Source organism: Grampus griseus, assembly GCF_964374135.1.
Source record: "Grampus griseus genome assembly, chromosome: 4".
Classification (NCBI taxonomy): domain Eukaryota; kingdom Metazoa; phylum Chordata; class Mammalia; order Artiodactyla; family Delphinidae; genus Grampus; species Grampus griseus.
The window spans coordinates 117,510,168-117,529,604 of record NC_138997.1 but is presented as its reverse complement, the minus strand read 5'-3'; the positions used below and the strand labels follow the sequence as shown (position 1 = coordinate 117,529,604).

Below are 19,437 nucleotides of genomic sequence, written 5' to 3'. Positions count from 1 at the left end.
TGGAAATACCGTGGCCTCATATATGGTGGTAATTCTGCTGATTTTGAGATGCGCAGGACCCATGAATGCCTTTCCAGTTAGCATAATCACAGCCAGGCTGCTACCAGACATGATCATCATCACCTCCATACTTGGCATTTATCTAATGCATTAAAATGCACAAAGAACTTTATATACATTGTCTATCCATGTATTTATGTATTCATATGTGCATGCATTGAGACATTTACTCAATACTAGGTGTTAAAAGGTAGAAAGTGGTCATGTCCTGGTCAGATCTGTGAACATCCTGTGATAATGCTATAGGAGGACCACAGTGAGATTGAATAGCTGCGTCTGGAACACTCAGCAAAGTCCATACAGAAGAGGTGACATTGGAGCAAAGTATTGAGGGAGATTTCCAGGCAGAAGACAGAGTTTCCAGGCAGAAGGAACAGCGAGAGGAAAGGCACAGAATTATCAATGAGCCAGGACTAGTTGGGAAAGAGTGAGCCCCTTGGTGTAGCTGTAGAATAGGTTATGTGGGAGCCCTGGGGGAAAAGAAGTGTCGGGAAATGAAGCTGGAAAAAAATAGAGTAGGAAAACCTTTAAAGAACAAACAAACAGGGCTTCCCTGGGGGCGCAGTGGTTGAGAGTTCGCCTGCCGATGCAGGGGACGTGGGTTCGTGCCCCGGTCCGGGAGGATCCCACATGCCGCAGAGCGGCTGGGCCCGTGAGCCATGGCCGCTTAGCCTGCGCGTCCGGAGCCTGTGCTCCGCAGTGGGAGAGGCCACAACAGTGAGAGGCCCGCGTACCGCAAAAACAAAAACAAAAAAGAACAAACCAGTGTGAGCTTTGGCTTCCAGAGAGTGGGGGAACAGCACGGTCAGCTCTGTTCTCTAGAGGGATGATTCTGCAGCAGTGAGGAGTGGAGGGGCTGGTGAGGAGAGGGTATGGGAGGAGAAGGGGGAGACCTCAGGGCAGGAGTTGTTAGGAACATCCGACAGCCAGAATCAGAGCAATGGCAATGAGCCCAGAGAGGAAGAAATGGATCTGAGAAAGATTTGGATGAATAAAGAGGAGCCGGTGATCAACTGTATGAGGAATTGAAAAGAGGCATCAAGGATTTTGGTGTAGGCAGCTGAGTAGATTACGGTGCCACCATCCAAGATGAGAAATACAACAGAAGCAGCAGATTTTGCAAGGAAGATGCTTGACGTCAATTTTGAGCACCCCAGGTGTGAAATGCCAGGACAACAGGGAGTGTTTAGATTGCAGTCACAAAAATGAACTTGGAGCCCAGAAAGACTTAAGGTCCGTGATAGAGATTTGGCAGTCTTCAGTAGATGGTCAAAGCCAGAGGAATAAATGAGATTACCAAGAAAAAGGGAAAGAAACGAGGAAGAGGCTGAAGACATACCCTGGGAAACAACACGGTAATTGCTAAGGATAAATTATATGACTCATGGATGATAGGATAAGAAAGCACTTGAGTTTGCTCATTCAGATATGTACTGAACATTTACTCTATGCCATGTACTATGCTAGATGCGGGTTGTAATGGTGAGGTACCTACCCCTCTGGAGTTTACAACATAATAATAGAGAAAACTGATCAAATACACACAAAGAAGTACGTAAGTACAAGTGTACCAAGTGCTTTTAAACAGCAGGTGTAGGATATGTGTGGACTTATAACACGGGGACCTCTCCTAAAATGAGACTCCAAGTAGGATTTTTTGAAGAAATAATAGGTGAGTTGAAAGCTGATAAAAGAAATGAAGGCAATAATGGGGGACACTTTCCCAAGAAGAGAGGGCAGCTCACATGAAGAGCTGCAAAGGAGGAAGCATGGTCATTTTGAATTGCTGAGAGAAGGCGCCATGGGTGGGGTGTAGAGGATAAAGCAAGGCAGCCTTTGAGTGGGGCTGGTGAGATGGACAGGGTTTAGATTATACGAGGTTTCATAGTCCCTCTTCAGATAATTTTTCTGGACAAGAAATGATGGGTGCTTGTACCGGAGTGATGGTAAGAAGAAAAGAAGTGGACTAATGTGTAAGGCCTTGAAAAGGCAAAATCAATAGGGCTTGAAGGATTGGATTCGGAGTCAGGGTGTGAGAAAGTCAAAAATGATCCCCAGGCTTCTTTCTGGCTCGTGCACCTGGGTGGATGATGCCGTTCACCTGGATGGAGGTCCCTGGAAGAGCAAATAGGTTTGTGGCAACAGAAGTTCATATGCTCAGTTTAGGGTATGTTGGATTCCAGACGCATTAAATATCTTTAATCTCCAAACGGAGATTCCAAAATAGGCACAGACATACAGACCTGGAGGAAAAGTCTAGAAACAAGGTAACAATTTGGGAGTCATGGGATACAGACAGCAATTTAGAACACTGGTGTAGATAGAACCGTAGGGATAACAGTATATGGTAAGAGGGCCTCAGACCGAGCCTTTAAAAGGAATTGAAACGTTTCAAGTCCACATTGCAAATGAGAGTGAGATGATGAGAGCAGAGAAAAGAGAAAAAAGGGGAGTATTTCAAGATGGCAGAAAGGAGTCATCAGCAAACTCTGTGCCTTTGGGCAGTGCCTGTACTCTGTACTTCTCTGTTAACCAGAGAGGTAACATCGGTCTGCATATCTCAGAGAATTGTCCTGATGCTCAGATCTGATAATGCTTGAGAAATATTGAAATCTATCAGTTGTTTTATTACATAATCACTTTCGGTTCCCAGGGATATATTTTTTTTGGTTTTTGAGTTTGTTTTTTTTTTTAAACACTGGGCCCATTCACACTCTTATCTTTCTCTTCCAGGCTTCTTTAGAACAATAAAGAGACAAAAAATATGAATTTGAACATGGCAGTGTTCTCAGTTCTTTTGCAGAATTGCATGGAAAGTAATCGCACACAGGATCTGGAGCATTTCTGCCGCTTGCTTTTCTCTCCTGCCTTTCCCCTAGGAACCTGGAAATCCCCAGAAACTACTTTGGGACCTGTGGGTATAGGCTTGAGCACCTCAATTCTATAAGTAAAACTATTTGGTAATCAGTTCCCTGTGATTAAGTGTCTAGCCATGAGGTTAGAAGCTTCTGGTACTCAGGGAACACCTTACTGGTACACTCTTCCCTCACCTTCAGGGTAATTAGTGACACCTCTCAAGCTCTCCCCACTTTGACTTCCGGAGTGGGCATTACTTGACATTCAGGAAGAGGGAAGGCCAGAGGATAGCGACCCCTCCCCCCAGAACATAGACATCCAGGCACCTTGCGCAGTGATTGTTCCTCAGCCTCACTGCTGGTGAGAGGAGATATAGCTCGCATCAAACCCTCCTTCTTCCTCTAGGTCACTGTGGCAACAGTTCCAACCACAACAGACTTCTATACACAAATGATTCATTCCCAGCCTTCTGCTTTCCTTTAAAGAGTCAGCTGTCATGTGCTGCCCTGACTCACTCGAGCGCCTTTGCTCCAGGGAAATAAGCACTCTAAAGATTACTGGTTCCAGGCCCCTCCTGAGCCAAGAGAGGCACGTTGCTTTCATGATGATGCAGCACAGAAGCCTTCTGGCTACTTCCCATGTGCCGTCCTGCCAGCTACAGCACCACTGTTTCTGAAAATAAGAACTAAGAAGGCCACTTGTGTTGCTTTGATTATGCAGGACAAAAATTAAGCCAGTTGTAGGATGCAGACTGTTGAAGAGCTAATGAGTGTTTCCATAGTGGTTCAGAGTGAGACATGGCCACGTACACTGATGTTTCTAATTGGATATTATGCTTCTGAAGAAATCTAGAGACTTTCAGGAACTTCAGAAGGTGACCCAGAACTGTTCGCACTTTGTAAACTAACTCTTAGCCTAATGAAGCTCTTCAAAGGGCAGTGATCTTATGTTCATTTTTTCCTTCTTTTATTCTAAAAAATTAACATTGTTTTCTAAACTGTAGTTTTTTTTCCTATTAGCCACATAGCATCCTAAGAAATCTATTAGTTTTAAATGAGGATTTAATACGAGGAGGAAGTTTTGGTAGTCACATTTTTCTAATCTCATTTTCTGAGCTCCTCTGCACCAGTGTCCTTTATATTCCAGAATTGGGTCAGCTGTCATGCGTTTTTGCCAAATGTTCATACTGTTGACGCTACAGACAGATGAATCACTTATTGCCTAACTAAATTAAGCTAAACTGTGCCATTGGCACCATCCCTATTACAGAATTATTCCCTGCCACTACTTCTGTCAGTATGCTTTGATGTTCGGTATATTATAGCTATTCATTCATCAAATGATCATGGGCAAGAAATGTTTTAGGTGTGTATAGGAGCTAAGAAACCTTATGTTATTTTTTTTCAATATAAATGAAATTATGTAAATAACTGAATATGGAATCTAACCTGTATGGAGATTATTTTTTGACATTATCAACCTTGACATTGTCAGCAACCATTTGTGGACAAACCATATTTTATAAGGTAGTCTCATATAATCTCAGTAAAGTCAAGTTAGGTTTACAGAACATTTGTTTTTTGTTTTTTTACATCTTTATTGGAGTATAATTGCTTTACAATGGTGTGTTAGTTTCTGCTTTGTAACAAAGTGAATCAGCTCCTCCCTCTTGCGTGTCCCTTCCGCCCTCCCTATCCCTCCTATCTAGGTGATCACCAAGCACCAGGACATTTGTTTTAAATAAGGAATATCACAACCTGGATAACCTGGAGTTTTTGGTTTTTGTTTTTTTTTTTTTTGTACCGATTAGTCTTTATTCATTGTATTTTCCCAAGGAAAAGAAGAGGAAGGGAAGAGGGTCAGCATGTGTGTTACAAAATGATAGCAAATGGGAAAGGAAGTACCCGGCACAGGAAAATCAACCAACAAATAAACACTGCCCAGATGGGGTCGCCAAAGCCCAAGGGGGCTCAGTCTCCTGCAGTTCAGTAATGAGGGGAATAACCTGGAGTTTTGAAAGTGAATATAAACTTTAAGTTTGTGGTTAAGAATCTGCTGAAAAAAAGATCAGATTCATTAAAAATGCAAACTGGTTGACTTTAATCAATAAGAACTAAAACCAGACTTCAGCTTTTTCTATGATGAATAGCAGCCTATCTAAGATAGATGGAAATAACTTCTTGTGATTACCCCCAGTTTATTTCCAGTGATTTAAAGTATCACAATGTTCTTTAAACAAAATTTAATTAAATTTAATTTTTAAAATATTTCATGCCTTTATTTCCTTAGTAAGAAAATACTGTTCTGAAATCAGGAAAAGGTTATCAACATCAGTTGATCAAATTCAACTTATTGAGCATCTATTTTATTAAAGACATTGGATAAAGCTTTTTCAAGGATACAAAGAAATAACATGTTCTTTGCCCACAGGGAGCTTTTAATTTAACTAGGAAGACATTACACAGTAAACCAAGTTTAGTAACAATTTAAAACAATAATTTAACTAAAGAAGTTGTCATGGTATATAGTATATGCTTAATTGCCAAATGACTAATACAAGGTAGGCTTTCCACAAAGGGAAAGAACACTTGAGGCAGATGAAGTAGGTGGGATTTGAGCCAAGCCAACTGTTAATAATTTTACCGATTATGGGCTAGAAATAGAAACAAATCATGTTTGTTGTCAGAGTTGACAGCCATATGGGGGGACTTCCATCTCCATCCACAGCATTGATTCATACCTTGTTTTTCCAATTTACAGTTTATGGAAGGCTATTTATCTAAATATGATGGCAATTACAGCGTTAGCATCCTCTTTTGTAGGGTTAGTTGAGCTGAACAATAAAAAAATGCAAATAATTAAAGTTAAATGTCTCAATGCAAGATGTCAGCTATACTGTGAAGATAGATTAAAATAACACAAAAATGTTCATAAACTCAATCATGTTGGTAAAGGTAATAAGAACTACTTTTTTAAAATATAGCCTTGACCTTCTGGGTGACTGTTGTTTTCTAACAGAGGGAGGGCAGCAGTGCTTCCCCAATGTGAACATGCTTACCTGAGGGTCCTGGTAAAATACAGATTCTGAAACTGTAGGTCTGGAGTAGGACCTGAGAATCTGTGTTTCTGCCATGCTCCCAGAAGAGGGACCTAATGTTGATCTGTGCGCTTTGAGCAGCAAGATTGTAGAGAGGATAACACCAAGATTCTGAGAGGGATGTGTCTTAACTGGTAATACCCTGTTTAAGGAAAACAGCAGTATCATTAGAGTAACTTTATATGGCTTTTGCCCTTTATTCTCACCCAACTCTTTATCTTTGCCTTTAGCACGAAAGCAAGAGATTATCAAAGTTACTGAACAACTCATTGAAGCTATCAACAACGGGGACTTTGAAGCTTACACGTGAGTAGAGGCACATTTATTTTGCTTTCATGCATATGACAAAGTATTTTCTATATGAATGCATTCTTCAATGTACCTGACTCGTGTATATTTAACGCCAAGTTTGATACACCCGCAATAGCTTCATTCCAACGTATACATGACTCAAGTGCCTCTAGGAGAGAAATAAATGTAATTAAGATTTCAGAGAGAGAAGATGAGACTTCTGATAGGAAGATTGGGGATTTCTTTGTCAGTGCACAGAAGCCTGACCCTCTGGCACCTCCATGCGAGAGAAGGCATTCCAGGCAGAGCAATCCATGAGAGCAAACACACAAGAAACACGAAAGCACGTAAATAGTTCACTTGGCTTAAGAGACGTTTTTCCTCGCAGTTCTGCAGAGGTGATGGGACAGAGAAAGAGATTAGGAGGCAGCGTCTGGCAGCCTTTTCCCTTTCCAGCCAGCACAGCTCAACTTTATCTTCATCTCTTTTAGGGGTTTGCCTCTTAGATAAAATTTTATTTGAAGAAAGGGTTCTAATGTTAAATTTAAAGTTTACCATAGGTATTAAAGGAAGTCACTTTGATCAAATAAAAGTAAAGCTTTCAAATAGGGCGTGAAGGCTTATTGTGCAAAGAACGTGGGTCAATAAGTTAGTTATTTGAGTGGAGAAAAAAATCAGTTCTCAGCTTTCCCCTTATACCATACTAGTGAGGTCCTCTTGAATGAAAGTGTTAAATGCAGAAAAGAGTTTGATCTCTGGTTGGAAAGATCTAAGTTTAAAAGCAGGGGAAGTCAGTGAAATGAAAAAGTGAAATGATTAGGCTACCTAAATAGATGAAACTTAATATACTTTTTTTTAAAGCCAAAATAAAACAGACAAAAAAGAAACAGAAAAATATTTGTAAAACATGTCAAAAGTTAATTTAGATTGAGAAGATAAGGTTGAAAAGTGGAAAAATAGGTAAAGGAACTGAGCGATTAGCAAAAGAGGAAATATGAATGACAAGTAAACTAATGAAAGCATGTTGATGTCCACTAGTTGTGTGCAAATCTGAAGGAGGGTTTTCTGCCGATCAAATCAGCACAGATAAAAACTCCGCTGATCACCAAAGGGGCACAGATACTGCAGGACAATAGTGACTTTTCCCACCACCTGATGGAGTATAAATGGGGACAGACTTTCAGAGTGGTGGTGACAGCAGGGATTTGGGTCGCATTTATATACCAGGAAGTGTTTCCAAAGGTTCAAATCACTACTTTAACCCTATGTTCCTAGTTATAAAAATTTAGGGCCTTTCCTGGTGGCGCAGTGGTTGAGGGTCTGTCTGCCGATGCAGGGGACACAGGTTCGTGCCCCGGTCTGGGAGGATCCCATATGCCGTGGAGCGGCTGGGCCCGTGAGCCATGGCCGCTGAGCCTGCGCGTCCGGAGCCTGTGCTCCGCAACGGGAGAGGCCACAGCGGTGAGAGGCCCGCGTACCGCAAAAAAAAAAAAAAAAAAAAAATTAACATGGGATTTTGAATTTAAAACAGGGACAAAAAGTGTGAACAAAGATATTTATGGAATCAATATTCAAAATAGTGAAAAATTATAAACAGCTTATATGTCCAACATTATGGTAACATTAATCTGTGGTGTGTTTGGAACCGTGGATACTTACGCAGAATTTCTAGCGATCTGGCAAAACGCTTATGAGTATTCACTGAAGATAAAGCAGGATATAAACGTGTGTGTACATAATTATTCCAACTACATAAGAGAAAATATAAAAACAGAATGAAATATGACAAATTGGTTTTTAAAAGGAAAAAAGATATTGCCTCTGGGAGATGAAACTGTGTTTTTTATTTCCTGCTTCTTTCCAAGTTTTGTATAATAAGAAGATATTTTTTATCATCAGTTACAAATAGCTAGCCAAATATAAAATATGGAAGAGAGTAACTGAATATAAGAACTAAATTAAATCCAGGACTGCTTCTTATAAATTAATGTGTGTGCAAATACATACAAACATAAGTATATACATATATATATGTATTTGTGTTTATCAATTCTTTAACAGGACCTAATAAAAGTATACTTAGAATGAAAGAAATAGTAAGAAATGGAGTTTAAAAGAACACTGTTTGTTGTCAGAGAATTAAACAGTTGAACAGTTGTTAAAGAGCTGTTTAGAATTCTGTGCCGTAAGACCTGTTCCCTTTTATTCTTTTTGCTGATATAACTTTGTTAGACCCAATATGATTCTTCAAATATAATATACTTAGGATAAAAATCTTTTGGAATAACATTCCCCTGCGGATTGGTAGAGTGTGTTTTGTTGGTGTTGTTAGCCAGGAAAAAGTGGCAAAATATAGCGTTTCCTATATTCTGACACTTTAAAATAGGGTATTTTAAATAATGCAATTCCTTGGAATCACATCAGTTTACGAATTCCTTTGCCTGTAATCTGGCTTGATTTTGTACACTCAGACCCAGGGGTAATCCAAGAGGACCTTGCATTTGGGAGCTTTTTGCATGGTAGAATGTATTGGTACAGCCCTGTCAGCTGGTCCTTAGAACACCTGTTCAGAGCATACACACCCACAGGTCAAGTGGCAGCTTTGTGAATCTTTCATTAATCCAAAGCCTGTGATAGGAGAGAGATACATACATACATTACTTACATAGAAGAAACATATGAGAGAGAGAAAGAACACATGAACAAGTTTTCAAGTATTTTGACTCAATGGCTAGGTAAAAAGGTCCATCATAGTACAGTGATTCTCAGGTGACTTTTTTTTTTTTTTGATGTTGGGGATAGGAGTTTATTAATTAATTAATTTATTTTTGCTGTGTTGGGTCTTCGTTTCTGTGTGAGGGCTTTCTCTAGTTTTGGCAAGCGGGGGCCACTCTTCATCGCGGTGCACGGGCCTCTCACTATCGCGGACTCTCTTGTGGAGCGCAGGCTCCATCGCGGTGCACGGGCCTCTCACTATCGCGGACTCTCTTGTTGTGGAGCACAGGCTCCAGACGCGCAGGCTCAGTAGTTGTGGCTCACGGGCCTAGTTGCTCCGCAGCATGTGGGATCCTCCCAGACCAGGGCTTGAACCCGTGTCCCCTGCATTAGCAGGCAGATTCTCAACCGCTGTGCCACCAGGGAAGCCCCTCTCAGGTGATTTTGGTGCTGATATAAAGTAGTAAAAAATTTTGATTCACTAATGTTGACAACCAAAAGTCATATTTATAGATAAAGTGATAGCCCCTGGCAGAATAAAGTCCTGTTACCATGGGAACACTGTTTTTCCCATTTTACTACTTAGAAAGAGATTATGTATATTTAACTTTGAGCTTTAATACCTGCCCCCCAGGAAGTCTGAGGCAAAGTTTAAAATCCCCGCCTACACCCACCCCACCCGCAACTAAGGCTTTCTTTACCACAACGAATAACCACTGTGATTTTTTACTTTAAAAGTATTCTTAAAAAAAAATCAGTTCCAAAATTCTGTGAACCATACGTTCAAGAACCATAATGAGTGAGCCTTTTGAAACTTGCATTTCTGTTGAACAGTTAAAACATTTTTCCTCCCAAATGGGCAATTTCCATACGAAATTAGATGTAGCCCCACCAAATTAATAAATGATCCAAAATCTTTCAGTACGTATTCCTTTTATCTAACTTTGTGAACTACTAATTCTTCAAATCCAGATTTTACGGCACCTTCTGTGAGAAGCCTAAGCTGATCACCACAGGCCCAAGGAAATATTTTCTCCTCTGTTTCCACAGGACTTATAAACATGCCCAGACCCAGTGCTCACCATATCAAGCAACTACCCATCATTCCCCAACCATACTCTGCCATTGTACTTGCTGCCCTCCTCTGCCTACCCCCTTCCGCACAGCTGGAAAACTCCTACTCATTCCAGAAAGCCCAGCTCAACTTTCCTTTCTCACATATATGTCATCTGGTTTTTGAGCACTTCGTATTTATTTCCATTGCATTATTAATTGTTGTGTTATAATTGTTTCAAAGAATATCTGCTACATAGTAGGTGTTTTAACAATTCTTCATTGAATAAATAAAATTTTCCAAGAAAGCCCATTGGCTTTCTCTGAATATTTAAAATAGTATATGTTTTTCTTGAATTACATTTCTAGGATTAAAAAGAAAACTAATGTGCATTTGAATCTCTCATTAATTTTATTTTAAGTTAATTAAGCTTGTTAATTAAAGGTTACTTAAGTCTGTCAGACATTGCCAGAAAGTGTAGGATGTGACACCTGCCTTCAAATCAATCATATATACGTTTGATATGAATGTAGATGATGTCAAAAATTATTCCAAAAGTATTTAATTTCAGAGCCAAAGTTGATTTTATAGGACTTGGAGGGTAGCTTGGACTTGGAGAGCATTTAAAAAATAATAAACTTATAACAACTAAAAAACTAGGGAATTAGAAAAACTGGGGAAAGCCTAGAGAGTTCACCTTGGAAATTGAAAAGTAGGCATTTTAAAAAAGGAAACTTCCTAAAGTGTGATAGATTACCGCCTGCTGGAGCTGGTTTTATTGTCTCGCCCCTGTCTGAGGTCTCTGCAATATTCCTTTTTAGGGTCTGCTCCTCAAACCGCCTTGCCAAGCCCTGTGATAGAAATTTTATATTTTTAAAAAAACTCCTTCATTGGCTGATAAATAAGAATAGATATTGTGAAACAACGAAATACATTAACTCATTTATTATTTTTTTTCCTACAGGAAAATCTGTGACCCAGGCCTTACTGCTTTTGAACCTGAAGCTTTGGGTAATTTAGTGGAAGGGATGGACTTTCATCGATTCTACTTTGAGAATGGTACATTTATTCTAAATTTAATATCATGCCTTTTCCAAATTCTCTTTGAATTTCTCCCAAATTTACAGATTCTTTGGCTCTTTGCTGCAATGAGAGTTTTTACCTTAGTCCAGCATTTTGCATCGTATTTTTACATTTTTGTATTTGAAATTGAAAAACATGACAGCCTTAAAGAGTTTTATGTTTTGAAAAGTATGTTTATATAAAAAAGTGATGTTGATTGAATATACCCCATAGAAGTCCCAGTGAATGTATAATATAAGCTGTGAAATGAGTGACCAAAAATTGTTGAGTTTTTCATAAAACATTGTTTTATGAAAATGGTTTTCATAAAACATTGTTTGTATATGAAAAGATAAAAAAAACACAGCATGCCAGAATATTTGACATAGAGGAGGGCTTTCAAGCATAATTAATGCTCCTTTTCAAGGTAAAATATAAATGAAGATGAGTAATCAGATAAATATTTCAGTTCCAATTACAAGAATTGTAATGGTCTCAGAGGAAAGAGAAAGTGACAAAAGAAACTCCTGCAGAATTCCTTCAGGTCACCAAGAAAAGTGTAGACCAGAAGTTTCTTTTATGCTCCTTTCCCTCACACATAACGACATTAGGTATCATGCAGGGAGGGAATTCACCTTTTGCAGTGAGATTTTGATGAATTAAAGAGGAATTGTAGTAATGATTAGAATAATCAAGCTCACGTCCAGTAATTATAAGCACTGAAAATGTCTGCCTTGGCATGGATTTTTACATTTAATGAATTGCTTTGTCTTATATGCACTAGACATTTGCAAGCAAAGATAATTATGTGGTAAACTGGCCTTAACAAAGCTTCAGTAAATGTTCTCCTGTTCTCTCTGTTCCATCCCGCACTGTGACTGACAGCATCTCATAATGTTTTTCTTCAGTTGACTCTCGATTGACACCATCTCACCTGTAGTAAAAGAATAATTAACCCAATAATATTTTAACTTACCTCAACATAACACTGTACATCATTATTTTCCATAAATACATATTCTTCATAATGGGATATTCTTTTTTACATGACTGTAGCACTAAGTAATTTATTCAGATCTTTTCTGAAAATGGAGGACGTGTTTGGTTAATAGGTAAAACAGTTCTACCTGTTTTAGTGATCTAAGAGAGTAGCATCATCAATCAATTATCTGCACTAAATCTTCATATCTCAGTCATTGAATAACTAGAATAAATAGCTATTGTCAAAACAACAAAGGCTGGAGCCTAGTGAGGGCTGCTCAACCAAAGAAAAGAGCTAGAGAATCAGAATCAGGCTATATGGCCAACACGAAATTTTGGGTTTTTACTGGATAACCACAGCTGGACTAACATAGAATGGACGCTACTAAATAAAGGAGCCACAGGATGAGATGGGGAAACAGAGTCACACTATGGCCAGCCTGTTTAGGAGACAGCAGTCTCCATGCTTGATATGTTCCCCTTGTCCCATGTACTTCACCAACTAACAAAAAAAATGAACAAGCCCACAGGATACCCTGTCAACTGCCCCAGTGGTTCCTTCATTGGAAAGACAGGAACTGCTCCGTGTACCTGGGCCAGCCCTTCTCCATCTCTATTCATATTATGGCTTGTTCCTACCAATATAAATATGTCTCTCCAGCTTTCTCAAAGTTTTCAGAGTGGCATACAATTTAACTACAAAGGGAGTCAAAGAAAATAATGACTGTATTTACTTCTGCTCTCTTTTTCTTTATACTTTGCACAGTACCAGGCATTCAATTAATGCAGAGAACTAATAGTTGAATGAATGAATGGCATTCTATTTATTGGTCCCAACTGAAGTTATTATTGGTTTTGGTTTACTTTACATAGAAACTAAATTCTCTTTTCCATGTTGTTCTCTTTCAGCTTTGTCCAAAAGCAATAAACCAATCCACACTATTATCCTGAACCCCCATGTACATCTGGTAGGCGATGATGCTGCCTGCATAGCATACATTAGGCTCACACAGTACATGGATGGCAGCGGAATGCCAAAAACAATGCAGTCAGAAGAGACACGTGTGTGGCACCGCCGGGATGGAAAGTGGCAGAATGTTCATTTTCATCGCTCGGGGTCGCGAACAGTACCCATCAAGTAAATATTTCCAGGCTGTCAGCTTCTTTGTTAATATACCCCTGGTCACCGTCTTTTACTTATTCCATTGTTAATAGCATGGCATCTGTTATTTAATGCTAGTGGTCATTTAGTGGTCAGTTACACTGGTGGGAATTAATGTTTCATGAGAAGCAGTCTATAATTCTCCAGAAAGATCAATCAGACTAGCCTTTTGTGGGTTGAAACTTGCCCTAGAAAGTACACAATAGTTTTAGATAGGAATTAGAGGATACCCTATTATGCTGATTTCTCTTATGGTTAAATCAGGGAGAATTCATGTAATAAGGTAAACTATTTATGACTTCATTGTCACAATTGGCAGAGGAAGGGGAAAAATTAGGGGGAAAAGTTTCTAAAATGACCAATACAGTTGACCCTCCTTATCCACGGTTTCCTTACACACAGATTCAACCAGCCTGAGATCAAAAATTTTCAGGGGTGGAGAAATTCCAGTAAGTTTCAAAAAGCACAACTTAAATGTGTCTTGCAGGGAACTATTTACATAGCATTTACATTGTGTTAGGTATTCTAAGTAAACTAGAGATTATTTAAAGTATATGGGAGGATGTGTGTAGGTTATATGAAATACTGTGCCATTTTAATAAGAAACTTGAGCATCTGCAAATTTTGATATCCTCGGCGGTTCTGAAACCAATCCCCTCCCCCCCAGATACTGTGGGGAGACTGTATAATATCAGGAGCTTCATTTCACAGGTTTTCTTCTACTGGTGCTCAATTATGAGAAATGTATGAAATACAGCATTTAAGGTGCAAGTATTAGGTATTTCAGCATCTTTCTCACTACACCACTCTACCTCAGATGCCATGTTTGCTCTTCCAATCAATAATTAGACATATTTATTGCACATCACATAGGTGCAGGTAAAATGTGCCAGGTAAAATGCAAGGTGAACGATGTTGCCCTTAGGAACTTATATTCTAGTTTAGAAAGCAACTTATCACCAATACCAAAGAAAAAACAAAGTTTATAATCAACTTCAGTGTAGAAGGGAATGAATGACTAATGTAGCAAACTGTTTATAACAGTTTGGAAGTATACTGTGTATAAAAGAATTTTGAACAAGGTCTTAAGTGAGGAGTGGAATTTGGAGAAATGGAAGGATAGAAAGAACAAAAGGAAGATAGTCCAAGTTCAAGGAGCATCATGAGGAAAAGCACAGGGTCAGACGTTAGCTTCCTGTGGTAGAGGATTGTCAGTAAGGAAGGCTGGCTCCAGCTCGAGTCAAGGGGAATCATGGGGGTTGAGGTTGCATCAGTAAAGTGGGGTGAGATGAGAACAAGAAGGGGTGTTGAGGTTGCGTCAGTAAAGTGGGGTGAGATGAGAACAAGAAGGGGTGTTCAGAATCAGTAGAAGCTCGGCCAGCTGCTGATCTCATTCCAGATTCTCTCACCAGGATTACCTGGTAATATCTGGGGGGCATGGGATGGGGAATCAAGGCCACACAAACAGCCATTCAACTCACTCCGGAGAATCCATCAAAATGTCTTAGTTTAATAATGTCCCACCACAGTGGTTTTCAATGGCCTTCTCTATAGCCTTATTATGTATCACTGTTGGATTTGTAAAAAGTGGGTCAGTAAGGGAAAAAAAAAATAGGTTGAAATTCACTCCAAAAAAAAAAAAAAAAAGCTAAGTAATTAAGAGAAAGACAAAAGGAATGTAACGATAATGAAGACACCTGTTTTTGTGCATTTCTGGGTTTTTTACCCCAAAGAGGTACAGCACCAATTTCCAGTTAATACAGAAGGGATTACATTCACTCAGTACTAGAAGGTTAGGCTTTTCTGCAATTCCCTAAAGTGTTTATGGGATAGAGCCTATTTAAGAAAACTTCATTTTATGCCAGGTGGCTTAAATGGGGCTTCTCTTAATAGGCCATCTTGTATTCCAAATGGGAAAGAAAACTTCTCAGGAAGCACCTCTTTGTGGCAAAACATCTAAGTCCTGAAAACCATTCCCATGTGGGTCTTGTAAGTAACACCCTGCTCCATGATACTTTGTGATTGGAGCTAATGACTGAAAAGCTGCATGGCTGTTTTTCCTCCCTTTGAGGATATTTGCTCACATTATTTCAGTGAAAACCATATTTGCATGAGCTCTTGAGTCTAATGGTTGGCACCATTGTGTAGCATAACCCATATTTTCAAGGTACTAAAGTGCTGAGGAGACCCTCCCTTCAGCACATGGATTGTGGCAGGTTTGGAATATCGTGGAGTTCTCACATCAAAAGTCAGTTCTCTCTGGGTCAATTCAGACAACTCTCAATTATCCAGAACTAATTTATATCAGGCTCTAGGCTCTTTTGGAGTCTTACTGTTTTACAAGAGGTTATAGTTCCTGTTCTGCCCTTGGCTAAGGTTAATACCTAGACTAATTGGCTCTGCCTGACTGAGTATAATAGTATTTGACCACGAGGAGGAAGTCAAGCTGAAATTTAAAACAAAGCGAGTAATTCCAGAGGATAATTGGAAGTTGACTGTAATTCAATTCATGCCTGCATTGTTATTTCCTAAGATTTGCTTCTTACCTTGGATTAGAATAATTCAGATATGTGTGGTACTGTTGTGAATTTTTTCCCCATTCAAAGCAAGCACTGAACCTTGTCAGACCTTGGAAGAGGTAGTGCTCCCAGCTGTTGGTTTAAAGAAAGAAGACCTCCAATTAAATAAGAATAATCGTGTTTTCCCTACTTCTGAGGCTGTAAAATTGACTTCGAGGTGTGATTTCCCGCAGAGTCTAAGAATAATGACAGAAGCTAAAGGATGCATTTAAACTTTTCGTCTCTTTCCACCAAATAATGCTATTCATTTATTAATTTGTCTGGTAAACATGAATGCTTGAACTGTATGTTTAGATTTCATCATGTGCTTGCAGCCTGAGTCCCTGTCTATTTTTAGCTTAGCTCTGTGTGGACAACTTGACAGATTAAAAGTAGAAGATCCATATTAATTGCTTAACATTGTGCATTTTCTCTTTTAATGACTGCAAGCAAAGATCTCTTATACATAGCATTTTCGATCTATTACTTAACTGCTGAGTTATAAAATCGTAGCCTAGCCTAATCTTTGGCAAAGCAATTTGATGCTACTTTGTAAAACAGTTTAATTTATGTCTCCCCTCTCTCCTTTCAGCTAAGTATCAACAGTGCCACTTCTGCATTCTCTGTTCTCACCTGGATGGTAACCCTGGGCCGTCCTCTCCTCCTCTTCATGCATGTTTCTGAGTGCATGAAGTTGTGAAGGTCCTACGTGTAATGCACATGTGATGCATCATCTTGTCATATATTCCTTCCTGTACATTGTTTACACTTCACCTATGGAGATGTTCCATGCAAACTTCAATCACTGTTGGCAAACAATAGGGGGAGGTCAGACAAAATTCCACAATACTCCAAGTACAAACCTACTCATCCGGTTTCTCTGCTTATGCCAAGACTTAACAGACTTCAAAATTATCGTTCTTTGAATGACAGTTTGTAACAGAAATGTAAGTTTTTAAAAACTCTTTGCTGTTCATCTGTTTTAGCTTTTTTGTTTAACAAAAAAAGGGAAAAGAAATTACCTTCAGTTTCCTGGTGTGATCCTGGTTGAAATGGTTGATATTTCACTGAAAGCTGTGTTGCTGTTTAACAATGAAAGGGATTGATACGTGGGCAGAATCACTTATGAATGTGGGAGCGAGAATCGGTGGGTTTGCTACTACCTAAAGTCATGTCTTTTTTGGTCAAACTGTGTAAACTGGAAAAACTCACGTCATTGACGAGTTTGATCACTTTAGGGTATACTTGCACTGTTCTGGTGAAATTTGCTGAATTTTTTGTTCCTTTCTCAAACCTATGCTCTTTTTTCTTCATTTTCTCCTATTTCTTTATTACTTTTGTTTGCTTCCTTTATATTTTTCTGCTTTTCATTCTTTTTTCTCTTTTTGTCTAGTAGTCTGAGAAAAGTGAAATTTGCATAATGAAGGTAAAATAAAAACAGGCCTTTTGGAGGTGGCTAAACTAGTGCTTTGATCATCTTCTGGGCCCATAAAAATGATGTCAAGAAGATTTCAAAAGTTTGTAATTCTGCTCGAGTTTGGACGTAGGGATCCTAACTATGTTGGAGGTATTAGAATTGTTTAAACTTATAATAAAAGCAAGTAGGTTCCTACTGTACCTGCACCACGTCTCACTGATTGGTGCAGTTGCCAGGAGAGTACCAAGCTGGTCGTAGATCAGGATTTTGTGCAAAGGCGCTTCCTTCTGCCTCGCAGGATGCGCGCCTCCTGCGTCATCACTGGCTAGTTTTCTGAAGTTAGAGAGGCCTGCGGGTGTTTTCCATTCTCCTAAGTGTTTGTTTTGAACTCTGTCTCTGTGACTTGCGCTTTTGTAGCTTCTCTCATGTGTCAGAGTAACATTATCTTCCTTCGAGGAGTTAGCATTTTCCTATTTAAAAAAGGGGGGGGCGGGAGGGATTGTCCCTGTTTTCTCTGTGGTTCTCATTTCTCCTTTGTTTATTCAATTCCTGTGGGGCTTTTTCTCCTCCCTGAAATGCTTTATAGTGCATGGTATCTTCATCAGCGTTATTTTAACAATAGTAATTCACAATCCCCAGAAGCCTATTTTTAAAGCAGAAGCAAAAAAATAAAAACATCAACCCTCCCTCTTTTCTCTCATTTCACCTTTCTGTGTTGATTACTAATCACCTTAGATATTGTTGCTAGTGGATGTATGGTAGATGGATTGAAGCTTTTCTGATAATTATTACACGATTTAAAACAATATATATTTAAAATAAAATAAATATATACAGTAAATGTATTGGGCCATGTTAACCTGCCAATGAGATCTGTGAAAAAATAATGGCCTCATTTTTCCCTTTTTAATTTCTTTTACCTTTTTGTGCAGCAGCTATACGTGGCATACATGTATTTTTTAACAAAATAGGTATAGAGTGTTTTTTTTTTTACACTTTTAGCATGTGGTGTTGAAGTATTATTACTGTAGATCAAGTTTGTCTTCCGCACTAAGACGTGAGGAAATTGTGATTTGTTCTCTCCACCACAATTGAATTACACATTTATTAATTATCTTATCTCATTTTGAAACACTGCAGTTTACCGTGGGACACTGTATATATTTCTTGCCATAATGGTAAATGACTGATTGATATATTTAAGAGTTAATAAATTTGTGATTTCTGCTGACAATGTGTCCATTTTTATTTTTAAGAGGTACTGTATTTATTTATGCATGTGTGACGCTGGCTAGTGCCAATGGCACTATGTGGTCTCATTAGTCCATAATTTACCTTTGACATAAAGATGAAGCTACTGAACTGAGCTTCCTTCTAAGAACGTACTTGGTGATGCTAATGACAAGTTACTGTGTGCACAAAGTCTGTCTCTCCCAGGGAAATTTTTCTGAGACCAAAGCAGTTAGAACAAGAGTCCTAAAAATTTCTCAATGTGCCTTCCACTCCATCCTTCTCATGGCTGCTAGCTAGATTCCATTTTTAACCCAAATCTGACCAAACCTGTGTTATCTCCAATATATAGGCAAGCGCCTCATCTCCCGCTACCCCTCAACTTGAACTTGAGTGTACAGAAGTACTCAACTTCTTTCAGTTTATTAAAAGCACCACACGTTTATGTTTCTAGAATATTCTTCCCCTACTTCTTCAATCTAATTCTTACTCATTCCTTGAAATTCAATTTAGACTATCATCCCCTCCAGCAAACCTCCCTAGACCATGCTCTAAGCTCTCTCTCCCTCTCTCTCTCTCCCTCTCTCTCTCTCTCTCTCTCTCTCTCTCAGTACTGACAATACTTTGTGTTCACCTCTTCCGCCAACCACATTGTTTTGGAAATACATCTTTGTGTGTTCTCTACTGGAGTAATGCCTCTCTAGGCAAGAACTGTGTGTTTGTATCCGTGGCTCCATATAAGAGCCAGGAAGGGAGACGTTGTTTGTTAGTAGTTGCTGAACCATGGCCAAACCATAAATGGGAAACTCACAGTGCAGTCGGAGTCCTGGGTTTATTGTTCGGTTCTGTCGTTGTTGTCTTTGACACTCTGAGCAATTTGCCTCTTCCCTCTGAACCTTCGTTTTCGTGTTTATAAAATGAGAAGAAAAAAAACAATAAGGATATTGTGAAGGT

General features: G+C 39.1%; 1 protein-coding gene across 18 annotated transcripts in view; it reads left to right on the top strand.

The window, feature by feature from the left end:
* The window catches only part of CAMK2D (calcium/calmodulin dependent protein kinase II delta), a gene marked incomplete at its 3' end in the record, with an annotated part of 272,940 nt that extends 254,059 nt beyond the window's left edge, over positions 1–18,881 (top strand). For 8 of the 18 annotated variants that reach the window (XM_082652994.1, XM_082652992.1, XM_082652998.1 and 5 more), the window contains 5 exons: positions 6,244–6,319; positions 11,038–11,132; positions 13,026–13,254; positions 15,172–15,267; positions 16,429–18,881. In XM_082652994.1, the coding sequence (XP_082509120.1) occupies positions 6,244–6,319; positions 11,038–11,132; positions 13,026–13,254; positions 15,172–15,238 (467 nt within the window). Of the gene's footprint in view, positions 1–6,243; positions 6,320–11,037; positions 11,133–13,025; positions 13,259–13,680; positions 13,863–15,171; positions 15,268–16,428 lie in introns of those variants that run through there. The other 10 variants (XM_082653006.1, XM_082653004.1, XM_082652999.1 and 7 more) reach the window with 4 other exon arrangements.
* Positions 18,882–19,437: the final 556 nt, after the last annotated feature.